Source organism: Sturnus vulgaris, chromosome 5 (genome assembly GCF_052056855.1).
Source record: "Sturnus vulgaris isolate bStuVul1 chromosome 5, bStuVul1.hap1, whole genome shotgun sequence".
Taxonomy (NCBI): Eukaryota; Metazoa; Chordata; class Aves; order Passeriformes; family Sturnidae; genus Sturnus; species Sturnus vulgaris.
This window is the reverse complement of record NC_142247.1, coordinates 49,519,668-49,535,908: the sequence shown is the minus strand read 5'-3', so window position 1 is coordinate 49,535,908 and position 16,241 is coordinate 49,519,668. Positions and strand designations below refer to the sequence as shown.

The following is a 16,241-nucleotide window of genomic DNA, read 5'->3' as shown; positions in this document are numbered from 1 at the left end:
TTTTCACTGTCAGATGCTCACTTAATGCTTTCCACCACAATTTCCATTACTGGATTTCCAAGAGCCTGAAAAAGGTTGTGGAGGAAATGCTCTGACAGATCTCATTACACAATGTGGCCTGCCAGCATACCTCTGAGAATCTTTAGTAACAACTCCTGAATCCTACTAGTCTGAGAAAGCATAATTAAACTCATTCAGAGCCAACTCTGCTTCTACCAAAGACAGTACAGAAGCTTTTTATAGTGAAGTAACAGCTGACAGTAAGACTGAGAAGCCCTTGATGCAAGAAGCCTATAATATGTATATAATTACATGGATTGCTTTGACACTTGCCGCACAGTACCATGGTAAGAAATATTATACTATATATACTATATTCTATACATTCAATTTTCCTTTTGCTTATTATTAGGATGTTAATTCTTTAGAAAAATGTTTGCTGTTACAAGATGCACAGACCACAAACGTATCACATTTTTTAAACTGAAGTTTATTTTATCTGTATTAGCTTTAATTGAAGAAATAAAAATGTTTGATTCTGTAATTGCTGAATTCCCTCATCTCCTACTTTTGACTTCCTTTTGGGGAAATAAGGACTTCAGCCATTTGCAGTCCCAGGGATGCAGGATAGAAAATGTTTTAAGGTCACACTTCTCCTGAAAAATGCAGCCGAGCTCCAATAAAATTTTTGCAGTGTCAGAAATCTAGTAATTAATTTTCTCCAATCCATACCTTGAATTCAGCACTGTGATATGCCCAGTATATTTTGACATTTGAAAATATACTTATGATTTTGCCATGTGAAAAAGCAAAATGAAAAATTATTCTTTCAATCTTTAATTTGCACATGGTTGTTTAAAACCGGCTGGAAATTGAACTCCAAGAAAATGGCTCCCCTTTCCCCCACCCCTTCTGGTGGGAAGGGACTGAACCATATTACAGCAACCTAGGGGTGCAAACACAAGAACAAACCATTTAACTTAAAGGAGAACATTAAGACAAAATAGCACAACGCAACATCTCCCCCTTTTCTTTTTAAGATTCGGATGCTGCTTCAGGATTTGACTCGTTGTCAGCTGGGGGGTCTTCGTCAGCCAGCCAATCTTGATTCGATGTCACTTCAGCACGGTTGACCGACACACCCAGGGAGACGTTGCGGGTGATAATACATTTGAAAATTGATAAGGCAACCGAGATCAATATCAACACAAGGATAATTAACAAGACAGTCTTAACAATAGATGCCAACCACGACGAGAGTCCCCAGCCTTTAAACAGCTTGTCAAGCCATCCTTCAGCTTCCTGCTTCATGGAGGTGATGAGTCCTTGAAGCTCTCTGATCTTGGAGTGGATGCTCTGGCTTCTCGATATTAAATTGAAGCAACAGAGCCCCTCAAATTCCTCACAGCCATGGCCATGAGCTAATAGCGGGAAGTCAATGGCCGCCCTGTTCTGCAGGGTTGCCTTCCTGGTTATATCCTTGTCTGCTAGGAGGTCGCTGAGGGCGGAAGATGTAAGATTGACTTGTTTAGCCAGCCAACACTCTAGGTGGCCCAATTCTCCTAGAGCTTTTGCTGCAGCTACCCAAGGTAGAAAAACTGACACAGCAACTCTTAGATTTTTCCCAATGAAAAATTTCAGAATTGCAGTTTGGGTTCAAATTTTTGTATTCTCTTTTTTGGACAGCCAATGAGTTGTCTTTACTTTTCCAATTGGCAATTTGGGTCTTGTTGGGGGAAAACAAGGTCAACCACCCCAAAGTACACTGCCCTCCGAGAAGGCGAAAGGGGATGACTGCCCACGCCCAGTTGCTGCAGATGAGGAAGACCCCCTTGTCTAGCTGACATGGTTCTTCAATGGGGGCCCCCTCAACCTGGGCTGTTCGGTTGCACCACGTGGCTGCTTGATAGTCGAGGGAATATTGGATGACTCTGGGGTAACATTCAGGGTAGGATGAGGGTTTGTAAGCAAAATGTACACAAAATGAGGCAGGGGACGAACCTAACAATTCAAACTCCTGGGGATCCTCCTTTGCTTTGGGAAGGTCCTTAGCCCATTCCCACCACAAGAAGAGGGTGTTCACCGTGGGGAAAGTGGGAGAGGGAGGCCAGCTGCGTCGGAACTTCCAGGAATTATCCTGATCTTTCAGCATGATGATCGATGCTGGAAACTCTTGGAGCTTGAATGGGATCCCCACCAGGCAGGTCGACAGCGGGTCTTGCGCTGAGGCCATTGACAAGCATAGATGGTCCTGGCTCACTGCCTGGGCGAGGGTCACCCACACGTTCTTCTGAGGCTGTGGGATGATCCACTCCAAGGAATGATGGTTGAGGCACACAAGGATGATGACTGCGAGGCGCCACATGCTGGGGCTCCGCGTGGTCATCTAAAATAAAACAAGTGGATGGGGATTAACCAAACAACTCACAAACTTCTGGGGGAGGAAACAGATCTGGGGTAGGGCTGTCCTGCCCACTGGGGGACTCCCGATATTCTTGGGAGGGGTGCCGGCGACAGCGTAGCACTGCATACTTTACTTTGTCAGGGGTCGGCCCTGACAGAGGCCCTCAGCTGGCAGTGTAGGGCCGGACCCACCTTTGAGTGACCCATCTCAAACCTAGGGGCGTGGACACACAAGCATACCCATGTCCCCAGGTGACTAACTCATGTGGGCCCTCCATTCTTCCAGTCTCCGGGTTCTTCACCATTACGGGAGGGTGTTTTCTCAGGTGTAATGGTGAAGAGTTTGCAAAGTGCCTCACAATGGGAGGACTCATCACTTCGAAGGAGCAGTTCAGAAAATTAGTGGTAAATAGGGCTTTGTGTAATTTGGTGTGAGGTGTGTCAAATTGGGTGTCGCCCTGATGCTGCTCCAGGACCCGTTTGAGCGTTTGGTGGGCACGCTCTACCATGCCCTGACCTGCAGGGGAATACGGGATGCCAGTCTTATGTTTGATTCCCCACCTCTGCAGGAACTCCCGGAAGGCCATGGAAGCATAGGCTGGGCCATTGTCCGACTTAATTTCCTTGGGGATCCCCATCACAGAGAAGGCCTGTACAAGGTGTTTCTGTACATCTTTGGCCTTCTCCCCTGTGTGGGCAGAAGCGAAGACTGCCCCGGAAAAGGTGTCCACACTCACGTGCACGTACTTTAACCTGCCGAACTGCAGGACATGGGTGACATCGATCTGCCACAGTTCACAACTCTCCAGGCCTCTAGGGTTCACGCCAGAGCTCAGGGTTGATACTCCAAGCTTCTGGCACTGGGGACATGTGGCCACAATGTCCCTGGCCTGGTCACGGCTCAGTTGGAACTGCCATACCAAGCCAGGCGCATTCTGGTGGAACTTCTGGTGGCTCAGCTTTGCCTGTTGGTAAACATCAGGGAGCCTAGCCGTCTCGGCTGGCCTCGGCCAGGGCATCCGCTCTTTGATTCCCCTCTGCGATGAAGCCTGGCAGGTCTGTATGTGATCTCACATGCATAACGAAGTAGGGGTGCTCTCCGTGGGAGACAGCATAGATTAACTTCGAGAGCAACCGGTGGAAGTTCGGATTTGAGACTTCCTTTAAGACTGAGTTCTCTGCTCTAGATACTACACCCTCCACATAGGCCGAATCTGTTACCAGATTGAGTGGCTCAGAGAACCTCTCAAAAGCTCTAATGACAGCATCCAACTCAGCAATTTGAGGGGAACCCTCAACGATCTTAACCTCTGCCTCCCACTGCTGAGTTTGGGGGTTCTTCCAAGTCATGACTGACTTGTGAGAAGCCCCAGATGCATCTGTGAACACAGTCAGAGCTTCGAGCGGTACTTGGCTCAATTTATCCCTAGGGACCAAATTGAAATTTGAATTGAATAATTTGTGGCTCTGGTGATGGACGGATGTTTGTCCGGTGTAGCTATCAAGAGCAAACAGGAGAGTCTCATACTCCTTGAGCAAATGCTCCAAAACCTCCTTGGTCAACTTGCCCGATGACAGGGCAAGCGGTACTTGAATGCATGCAAAATCACAACCCGCCAGCTCTCGCAGATGGGTCCTGGCCTTCCTGATCAGCTGCGCCATCAGCTTCTGTGGCCTGGTGATACTTTTGGACCATTGGTGACTGAGGAACACCCACTCTATAATCAAGACGGGGGTCCCTCTGGTCCTGGTCCCACTGATAAATGAGGCCATGGAGATGCGGCAGCTTTCCCAGGATGATGAACTTGAACTGCAAGTTCGGCAGGTATCAATGGCCCTGTCTCAACCCCATCACCTTCTCTACCTTTTCCAGTGCGGCTTTGGCCTCTGGAGTCAGTACCCTAGGAGAAACTAACTCATCTCCCTCTTTCAATAAATTGGAAAGGGGGGCGAGGTCCTTGGTGGTTAAGCCTAGCCAGGGTCTGACCCAGTTCAAGGACCCACACAGTTGGTGGAAATCCGCAAGGGTTTTTGGTTTGGTGTTAATGGCCAATTTTTGCAGAACAATGGTCTGGTTGGTAATTTGGAGCCCAAGATACTTCCACAGGGGCATCCTCTGAACTTTCTCCTTCTGGAGTTCAAACCCTGCAGAGATCAAAACTACAATGACTAAGTCAAGGACAAGCTGCAGCAGGTTGTCCATGGGGGCACAAATCAGCACGTCATCCATATAGTGCAGGATGACGGCCTCCCTTGCCTTGGCACAGACAGGAGACAGCAATGAGGACATGTACCATTGACAGATACTGGGGCTGTTCTTCATGCCCTGAAGCAGTACCCGCCAATGGAAGCGCCTCATTGGGGCTTCCCGGTTGATGGAGGGAACTGAGGAGGCAAACTGTGATGTGTCTTCAGGGTCGAGGGGAATTTGGAAGAAACAATCTTTTATATCAATAACTGCCAGATTCCAATTTTGCAGCAGCATTGAGGGCGAGGGCATGCCTGGCTGCAGAGACCCCATGTCTTCTATCTTCTTGTTGATTTCACGAAGGTCGTGAAAGAGCCGCCACTTGTCCTTCCCCGGCTTTTTGATGACAAACATGGGAGACTTCCAAGGGCTCCAGGTTGGCTCTATGTTACCTTTGGCCAACTGCTCCTCCACAAGTTTGCTGAGCACCTTTAATTTTTGTTTGTTGAGCGGCCACTGATCTATCCAAACTGGATCATCAGATAGCCAATTCAGCTTTTGGACAGGGCACTCCACAGTGGCCGCTAGCAAAAATCCCACAGGGATTTTGGGATTTCAATACTGTTGGAGGTTGAACTATTCCCTTTTCTTTCAGTGGAATTTTCTCCCATTGTTATGCTAAGTAATTGTGGCTACACCTTGAAACGACAGATAATGTTCTCTCGTAGGGGGGTGACTGGAGGGGGAGGGGGGGGAACCAGAAAAGGAAAGGTGGGACAGGGGGTCTGGAGCGGGGCTCTCTCTCTCTCTCGCTTGGCTCGTTGGAGTGGGAAGACAACCTGGGCTCCGCTCTGGCATCTTCCCCTGCCATCCCAGCACTGAGATCCACGCTCCCTGCCTTTGGACATCGCTCTGCTGTTCTCCCATCTCACCCTACTATCTCCGGACACTCTGCTGAGCACCACGACCGACACCGTGAGGGGGAGTCACTTTCCCCATCCCCTCTCACCCCTGGGCCGCAGCCGCCATCACCCAGCCCTCTTCAACTGCGCGGGACCTGCCCTGCCCCCACAGCACCGGTAACAGCACAGGGAGACGGCCTGCGGCCAGAAGGGACTGGAGAGGAGCTAGACTGTTCTGTTGCCAATTTTTATAGCTGTTGTTGTTTTCTGCCTTGTTAGATACCAGTAAAGAACTGTTATTCTTATCCCCATATCTCCTGCCTGAAGGCGTCTGAATTGGACCTAAAATAATTAAAAGGGAGGGGGGTTGCACTCTGCATCGCAGAAAAGGGGCTCCTGCCTTTCCTTAGACCATACCTGTCTTTCAAACCAAGACAAATACGCACCCCCCCACTGTGACATGGCATCTCTACCGCACAGGGGAGCGTTATACTCCATGACAAAAGAGCGAACATTCGCCATCTGCCCCTCCGGTCCCTCAATTTTAATCACACTCTTGGACTGCTGGGCCAATTGGGCCCCCCCAACTCCTTGTATTCTGCCTGCCACGGGTTGCAACTCCCAATGTGACAGACAATTCTCTGTTGTCACATCCGCTCCTGTGTCGAAGAGTCTGTTGAGGTAGAAGTAATCTTCACCCCGACAGAGTCTGCATCCAAAAAATATGTCTACGGAGGTGTCGCCCTGGGCACTCAGACTGATCAACCTCTGCCCAATGGACTTCCAGAACCGGACCGAGTCCAGCTGCTGGGGCGACAACCCGGGAAATTGGGAAGCAAGCCACCGAATGAACTCTTTCAACAAACCCTTTGAAAACTTCTTCTTCCCACCCTCCAGGGCACCCACAACTTGGACAAATATCCCCCGCAGCTGTGCCGACAGCCTTGCACCCATGGTGGTATGCCTAGCGCCTGCACAGCAAATGCACTCTCTGGCTGCTGCAAAGGAGAACTTAAAAAACTAAAAATAAGGGTCCCAGGGCCAGTGAGTCCCCACCCCTCGGGGACTAAAGGCCGGGGTGCTTTCCCACAGCTGACAAGCGGCCTTTTGGCTCAGGGGCCCCCACACCTAGGGCTGTGCACCCCACCCTGCCTTCTGGCAAGCCCCCCTCACCCTTTGGGGAATACTTACAGGGTCCATTGGCTCCTGGGACTGGTGCCACAGCGGAAGGTCTCTCCCTTGAAAGCGGTCCTCCGGGCGCAGAGATTTGCCACCTTCTCCCCGGGAGCGCTGCCGACCTGGCCTGCTCCAACCAGGGTAGTTGATGCCCAACACCTCTGATCCTCGGATCCTAGAGGCTCTTCGTAGGGTCACTAGTGAAATGGCCCCACGTTGGGCGCCAATCTGACACGTCTTCCCCAAAGGGCCCACTCCGCCTGGGCTCCAGGCTAGCTCCAAGAAGCCCGCATCAAGGAGTGGCCTTTCTTTGGCACCGCTCTGGGAGCTGCAGAAGAGGTATAGCTTTTGCTATAGCTGGGCAATCTGTCCGGGAGAGATAAAAAGTCGCAGGAGAGACCTTTCACGGTTCCAGGAATGGAGGTTTATTGAAGGGATGAAACAGAGGTCTGGGGTCTGGGAGAGGGAATAGCAAAAGGCAGTGAAACAGGCTGTGCATGAACTTAAATACAGGGGCGGTACAAGGGGAGGGTACAGACCTCTGGCCAATTGCGATCAATGAGGGGAGGTATCTAAGGCAGGGAAAAGCAAACAGCAAACCAATGAGGAGAAACATGGGTAGTAACTCGGGTACAACATCAAATCACGTAACAAGGAGGGAGTAACAAACATGGAACATTCTCGAATGATGGAAGGAGATAGTGAGGACTGACAGGGCTTTGGGAGGAGACTCAGGAGACAAACAGGGAACATTCTGGAAAGTAGGTGTTGTATAGGGTTGAGGGATAATGGGGGAGGCGAGAAGGGACTGAACCATATTACAGCAACATAGGGGTGCAAACACGAGAACAAGCCATTTAACTTAAAGGAGAACACTAAGACAAAACAGCGCACCACAGCAGTCTGCACTGCACCTTGCTGTCTGCTCCTGGAGCACTCATTCCACTGGGCTTGGTTCTGGCCTACAGTATTCAGCTGGGCTTGGCTGGGCATGACTCAACTCAGATCCTTTCAGGTCAGTGCCCACATCTAGGCTGGGTTCTCTGCTTGGAATTGCATTCTCCTGTGGGGTGGGATGGGACAGGCAAAGGCAGAAGAGGGGCAGAGTCCGTGGTGTTGGTCCCCGAGGAAGAAGTGGAGTAAAATGAACCTGTTCTCATCTACGTTCACCTTTTTCTTCCCCCTGAAGCCAGGACCAGCCAGTGATATCATGTTTGGCATAGAACAGCAACCAAGCTACACCCACAAGGCTCTAGAGTCTGCCCTTTCTCAGCACCTGAAAGCAAAACTAGGATGTTCATTAAGAGTTTTTTGTATTTAAATGCTTCAAGTGTTTACATATATTTTAACAGGTGTCGAATAGCTTTTCTTTTAATTAGACAGTCTCATTCCATAAAGAATACCATTGCAAGCTAAAACAAGTATGGAATTCTCTGTGATGACAAGGCATTCAATAAAAGTAGAATAAACAGTTTGGAGGAAATCTTGACAGATAAAGTAATCCACCCCAACTGAGGTCTCAGCACGCTTTCTGTTTTATTAAGGTAACCAGTTCTTACCTGTCAATTACAGATGCTGCACTACTTATTCAGGTAATCTATTCCTGTGTCGGAGACGACAGGAGACACATCCAATGATGATCAGCAAGCCTCAAGTTTATTAATCAGAAGGCTACAGTTATACAGACACGATAATAAAGCTCATACATATTGCACAAGATAAGCTCATCATTGGTTCTGTGCTCTGGCCTTACTAAGCGTCATCTTTGCACATATTGTTACATACTCCGGATGGCTATGGTCGATTTACTGCAACAGCTAGTTCTTGTTTTAACAAAAGCTAATTCTTATTTTGACATCCCGTGATTGCCTTGCTCCTTGCTCAAAGGCACAATGTTCTTGCCCAAGGCCTTATTTCCTGACTAGTGGAATCTCATCATGTCCTTTCTCATGTAGCCAGTCTTCCACAAAACTCTCCACATTCCTGTGCTCAACCATTCTCAGCTTTAAAATACTTCTACCTGATGTCTTCCTTACCTCCTACTTACTTCAGTGAAAGCCTGTTACTCATCACTATATCTGCAGAGAACAAGAGGAATTGATTATTCCTTTTCTTCCTGCCACCTTTTTTGTCTTTGAAGATGGCTTCTATATGTCCTCTCAGCCTTCTTTTTTATAGACTAAAAAGCTCAAATCCTTTTTCATAGGTCAATTTTCATGGAGTTCTGATCATTTTCAATCCAATATCATTGACAGTGATGTATGTGACTTTGCTGCATATTGACAATGCAGCAGTAATCAGCTTCCAAAAGGTGATACTTTCTCAGTGCTTACTGGCTAGCTTTCATGGTTGGATAAAAACTCTGAAATACAGCAGTAATAAAGAGCACTGTCCCACACTTTCTTACTCTATCAGGATAATACACTTATTAATATCATAATGTTATCTAAGAAAGAGAGTGGATGTAGAGATTAAGATAATGCAATCAATATGAACATAATTCTTATCACTTGCTATTAGATGCAAAATCTGTTTTCACTACATTTTTCATCAAATCATCTCAGAAGATATTCCAAATTATTTTTAAATTTAATTTTTATATTTATAAAAATAAAGTGTCTGGTACAGATTATGGTTAAAAGGGAGATAAAACTTTAAAACCACAAAGTAAAGTGCAGTACAAGGTGCAATACACCTTCATAGTATTGTTTTTTCAAAAAGTAATTTATTTTGACAGTGCAAGATTAGCTTTCCTGTTTTAAAGTAATTCAGAAGACACTGTACCCACATGAAATCTCTGAATAGAGACATAATCACCATAGACAATAATTTTCTCATCCAAAATTGTGAGGAAAAATAGATTTACCATGCAACAAATGTTGATTTAAAAAAAAAATATTGGTTGTCATTGAAATAGCAAGAGAAGGTACAATTTAGGATTCAAAGTACTAAAACTACTTAGGGACAGCATACCAAAAGTTTTAAGCGGCTCCTACAAAGAGCTGTGCTCTCAGATTTTCAAACAGAAGGATCAATGTATTTAGCTGCATATCTACCTACTTGGGCAAATCTGCCTGTTAAAAATACTGCTGAAGTAAGGACAAGGCTGATTTTCTGAAAAAGAAGACAAATAAGGATTTGTGTGAGACATAGGAGGTATGAGTGAGAAGAAATGTGTTTCCTGGTAGCCATGATAATCTGAGGGAAGTTAGATTCTTTTATACTATTACTCTATCTCAAAATTAATCTGATCCACTGAAGCAGAAACGCTTTACATGGAGACACATGCTATTCTGGGATATTCAGAGTTGCATCTCTGAGCAGCAGCAGTGATGACTTACGTCTGTTACAACAGGCTCAGAAGCTCTACTGTGATGGCTGTTTCAGGATTCCTGCCCATCCTAATCAAAATTGATGCACATAACTTGTCCACTAGCATAGCCATCTGTTAGCATGGCATACTGCCCACTCAAAAGGTATTATGCCAATTTCAGTGTTCCATCTTAAGATGGATTTAGAAGGCAACAAACAGAAAAAACATAGCACATTAAAACCAGCAAATAACAGTCTATCCTTTGGGAATCCTTTCACAAGGGCTTGCAAATTATACCTGATACCTTAGCAATCTGTGTTACAATCAGTATCTTCTGACCTGAACTGGAGAGAGAATATCAAAAGAGCTCCAGAAAATGTCAGCAGATTCCTGTGTTGCCAAACAGATAATAAAGGAAATTATTTCCCCCTTCAACACAATGTTCATATGACCACATCTACAGCACACATCTAGTGTCCAGGTTGGCTTCCCAACTGATCAATCACATCACAAAGCTGGTCAGAGACAGGAGCACTTGCCCTGTGATGAAAGACTGAGGAAACTTGGCTTATTCAGCCTAGAGGAGAGGTGGTTTAAGAGGAAATTAACAGCAGCCTTTCTATAATCCTGGTGATTCTGAGGAAGAGTCCAGACAGGCATTTTGCAGGAATCTGTGGTGAGAATACAAGAAGCAGGGGATACCAAAAAGAACAGAGAAGGTTCTGAAGGAGTGTTGGAAGAACCATTTTCACTCTGAAAAAGCCAAGCAGTGAGATAGGTTGCTAAGTTGTGAAGACGACATCCTTCAAGGCTATGCTAGCTAAAGCCCCGAATACCCTGGTCTGACCTCAAGGCAAACCTCCTCTTGTGAAGGATCCTGCCCTAGAGACCTCCTGGGATCCATTCCAACCTGCATCATACTGCAATCCTTCATGCAGTCAATAAAGAAAGTTATGCTCTTTCAGGAGATACCTTAGACCATCCCATTTTATATTTTTGTCTATCTTGCATCAGAAAATAAAAGTTTCATGAAAGTAGAAAAAAATGTCCTTTTACAGAACTTCCTGCAAACACAATAAATAAAGAATTCAGAGTCCAGCCTCATTTGTATTAATGTAAATGCAGAGACCCTGGCTACTTGAGATTTGTGTTCCATGAAACTCCAAAGACAAATCTTGACAAATCAGATTTCCCTCTGATTCCTTTACATGAGCAGTCATTGCTACTGAGACTAAAGAAACACTCTGATAATTGGATGGTATAAAAATATCCATGAAGAGGACACAGCTGTCACTGAAGCATACATAGGATTGATTAGCTGCTATTAGTCTATGGTAAAAACAAATCTCTATTAGATTCTCACTTTAATAAGTAAAACTTTAACAAGAAGTTAAACCTCAGTTTAGCAATTCAGTATCACTCTGCAGATGTATTACTGTAAACATACATAAATATACACACAATAAAATTAAGGTAATTACCTAAATTACATCTTGCTTTTAAAAAATCTGATTTCCCTGCAGTTTGCACATTTTTATTTAAATTGGATAGGACAAATTAGACAGATGAATTTCAATTGCAAAGAAATTAGTTTAATTGTATTTTTTAAGTCAATATTATTGGGGAGCAAAATCGAGGTCGTTAGAAAGTGGTTAACAGAGTAATACAATAAGCAGATAAAGCATAAAAAAATTTTAAAAGTAGTTCTCACATAATTGGCAGTCCTATTTCACCTCTGGTAGAAATCTTTCAATACCACAACAACTGGAACCTGTGGACACTCGCTTAAGAGAGCTAGCCTGGAAAATCTTCCAGGCTAGAGCTTCTCAGCTTCCCAGGTTGATAAGCTGGTTCAGTTTCAGTTAGGGAGAATTTTTCCCAGGATGATAACTTGGTCAAAATAGAGAGGAATTAATAACAAAGGTAAAACACCTGTTTCGGTGTGTGACTAGGCCTGGGAAAGGGGTGTCTTCTCTCTGAACCAATCATCTTTGTTCTGCCCTTGGAGTTGTCAGTCGTTCTACTTAAGCATGGATGTTTCTGAATAAAACTTGTCTATTTCCTATCATGAAAGATGACCATGTAGCTGTGTGTCTTATTTCTGCTGCATCTAAAGGGTTAATACCCCTTTCCACGGCTATAGGAACCCAGGGCTTGCTCTTCATCCCAGTTGTAATTCTACATTTAATACCATGCTCAGCCTCACAAAAGCCACAGCTGAATTCCACAGTGAAGAATTCTTGAGGGTGATGTTTTTGTAGCCAACAGTTTCATTTGGTAGCTGTTTCTGCATCAAATACAACTGTAGTTCTTGGGTTTTTTTTACAATCTGAATCCTAGCCATAATCCTAGCTTTAATTAAAACACAAACCTGTGCCTGATCTGTAGGTCTAGACATTTCAATAATGAAATTTTCCTTAGGAAGAAAAGAATACCTTATTATTCCTCATGTTATTTTGGGGGCCTTTTTTCTGTTTTACTCTCACCAGAGCTCTGGGTTTCTTCCTAAACACCCTAGACTTTCCCCAGACTGTAGATTCCTTGGACAGAACTCCTTTGGCACTGACTTTTCAAATCAGTCCCACACTGAACTCCTGGATTTCTCCTTTTCCTAATCTAACCAAAACCCTGATATTCATACATATGCAATCCTAGAAATCTTATATCCATTAATTTTTTGATGTAACGGTTACTTTGTCTGCCCTAGCTTTCTGGCAGTACCCCTGCTACAGTTGGGCTTATTTTACTCAGAAAGCAAGCAGAATTTCAAGATTAATGTTAGAACAGAGAAATGAGAAAGGTTGGAACTTCAGCTGGAGTAATCAGAGCAGGAAAGACGGTCCTATGGGACAATGTGACAAAATGCTATACTCTGGGTGAAATCAGGTTAGAGTTGACAGAAGGAGAAAACTATGCTATAGATCGGTGCAATTTTGGCGGGGAAATGATCCCTTGGACAGCCATGCTTGTAAGACAGGTTGTCTTGTTATTCAGAGACTTCCTCCTGTGAAGTGCTGAATAAATAGAATTCAGATGGTGAACAAAATAGATTTCAATCTGTTCTCGCTTTTGTGTAGATGGAATTTGCACAGGCATTTGTTAACAGCTATAACAAAATAAGCACAGAATACAGAATTATTAGTTTTGTTTAGCATTGTACCTTCATTATTTATTCCCTGTTTTAAAATATAGATTTCTGAAAACTCAGATTCCCCAAGATGAAGATCTTTATATCTTTGATACACTAATGAATGTCTGTGACTCTTCACTATAATGTTTAATTCCCAACTAAAGATTTTCTTGAAAATGTCAAGTGATGGGAAAGTATTTAATAAATACCTGTGGAGAAATGGCTAATTTATTTAAACCAAAATTCTCACCAAGGAAGAACAAAATTAATAGACAGCATAACTTTAACAACTTTATATTTCTAGATTATATATTAGAGTTAGGATATTGTTTTCATTATAACTTCTTTTGCAAAGATTATGCCGTGTATTATGTGAAAATCACCCATTCTTTTAACTAATTGAACATAAACTGTCTCAAGATTTGCCAACTCACTTAAGTGGCTCAATAGGTTCCTCTGGTATTGCAACATGAGTATATAACAATATTTCTTGCTAAATTATAGTTCCAGGAATTCTCAGTTTCATTATTTCCAGTTTCCTTATTATGAAGCATTTCCTTATTATGAGCATTTTCAAACTTTTTTTTTTTGGGGGGGAGGGGTGTTTGTGTTTTTTTCAAGTGGGTTTGTTTTGTTTTTTTCTTTCCTGAATTGGTCTTTATTTTAGACAGATTCTTTCTCTGCAGTATATTAAGAAGCTGTACTAGGAAGTTCTGCATTTTATTTTTCTGATTCATGGGGTATGTTTTTGTTGGTCTTTTTGGTTTTTTGATATCAAACAGTTTATACATGAATATACACAACAGATTGGTTAGAGTTACAATGCAGATAATTATATTACATCAGGGAGAGGAGAAATAGGCTTATGGAAGACAGCCATCTATCAGACAGTCCTGCCATCACTATCTGGGAAAAGCAGGTCTGATCTAAAAGGCCACTACAGTTAAAAGAAAGATTTTCTGCTTAGTTGAGTGGGATCAGTCACAAACCGCTGAGTATAACAGATACTTTCTAGGTGTCTAGTGCCAATTTCAGCCTGGACCCCATTGTTCCATGCCCAGACCTTCTGGCTCTATGCTGGTGTTTAGATACTCCCATGTAACTCACTGTTGAATACTCTACATGCAAAATGATATGCCACTGTTGCAATAATATTTCCCAATTTTTATCACTTTAAATTTCTGTGTTAAAATTAAAGCTTCTCTTTGAGTCTCTCCCAGAAGAATTTGCACAAAGCAGTATAACAACTTTTGCTTTAGGTTTTGAGTAGCTATTTTAAATGCTGTGTACTCTATCACATGTATTTGAAATGCATCACACTCTGAGACAGATTGTTCTTGTCTCTCCTTATCTGCAGCAGAAGGGAAGGCATTATACATAACTTTCTTTTCTCCCTTTGTTCATTTATCCACATGAAGTACCAGGCTGATATTGAACTCCTAGACCAACACAGTGCTGGCCTTTTCATGACCAATTTAGTTAACTGCCTAAGAAAAAAAACCTCTTCTGGTTCTTCATGCCTTCCTATTTCTTTTGTACTTCCAATTTACACTTCCTTTTGGAGTATTTGATTAATTCAACATACTTATGCACTTCAAATTCTGAAAGATTAATCTAAGCTTCTAGTCATGGAAAAAGACTTCTTCCATTTCAGACAGGGGACTATCCCTCTGGCAGTGCCTCTCTTTCTCATTTGATTACAGAAGCCAGCATTCCTCAATAACCAAAATGACCCTGGAACCAGCTGCCAGTGTACACCCATCTTCATTATTTTCCCCAAAGTTAAGAGCCAAATTCACTAACCTGTTGAATGATTTTGCATTTTCATTATAGATATTGACCTGATAAATCTATTACCTGGTGTTCTCATGTCATCTTTTACTTTTCAATTCATGCTTAAAATAAAAAGATGTGGTAACAGTGTAAGACAGATAAGAATTTGATTGATATGTGTGTAGCATATGTTTTGATGTGTCTAGGTAAGAAAGAGTGCAAAAAAAAATAGGATTTCAGACATCACAGAAAAAAAATAAAAATGATTAATGGAATTATCCTGTGGACGATTTCCAGGGAATAATATGTTGTGTAAAGAAGTTTAGTTACATTAGTCACTGCATAAAAATTTACTATATATGAAAGTAAGAAATAACAACAAAAGGAGACACATGTAGAAGAAAACAAAACTTTGAAGAGATAACCTGCAGGAGAAAAAAGTGGCAGCAGGATTTTATTTGTTGCAACTTTAAGAGGCGGAAAAAAAAAGTACATTTCAGGAGATCAGAGGCTGCACCCTGTATGTCTTTTCTTTTTGTGACAAAAGATAGTTGAGTCTTCCTATGTGTGTCCATATTATACACTCTTCCTTTGTAGCCTCTCTGCTGAGCAATGTAGTTTGTCCTAAGATAAGAATACCGGGTAGGTATTGCAGGAGGAACTGTCTGGATGTTTACATAATTAATGTATTTCAGAGATGGGGAGCTGAGTTGGTTTTGATTGACTTTGGTGCACATGCATAAGCATATAAAATACTGGTGCAGTCTGGCCAGCTGGGGTAACTTGTCTCCAGAGGTTGCAGACAGCATTGTGTGAACCAACATCCCTCATACCCACTCTGCACTCTGTCAGGGATATCTGCAGGGTACATAAAGCATGAAGACAAGGAACACTTTTTTTAGGGTGAGTGTGTAAAAGTGCTAAGATCTGGTTAAATATAGAAATAAAGTTCTGAAGAAGCTACATGTGTGTATGGTTTGTAATTGTGAATTATGCAAGGCCAAAGACCAAGTCTGTACGTTTCTAGAAATATTTGCTTATTTTATAGCCCTTTAGATGTAGACTGTTGACCAAATCTGAGACTAAGTAGACCGAGGCACACCTAGAGTTTTCTGAGAAGTTTAGAGAGAAACAGAGTCTCAACTGAAGCACAAGACTCAACACAAAAGACCACAGCCTTATTATTTTATAATCCATTGTAATAGACAGTAGAATTGTTATTTAGGATGTATTAGCAATAAATCTAATCATAATAATCTACATAATCACTGTGTCCTACTTCTAGCACCTGGTCAAGAGCTTACTCTTGACTACGTCACACTTGTCTTGTGCCTTCCAGCAGTAAGGCAAAATATA

The 16,241-nt window shown here is 43.2% G+C and overlaps 1 protein-coding gene across 1 annotated transcript; it reads right to left on the bottom strand.

Moving 5' to 3' along the window:
- Window positions 1-1,035: 1,035 nt before the first annotated feature.
- On the bottom strand, window positions 1,036-2,386 carry LOC148223705 (uncharacterized). Its single transcript, XM_088166112.1, is given in 2 exon segments — window positions 1,036-1,615; window positions 1,617-2,386. Coding segments are annotated over 2 exon segments (1,350 nt in total).
- Window positions 2,387-16,241: the final 13,855 nt, after the last annotated feature.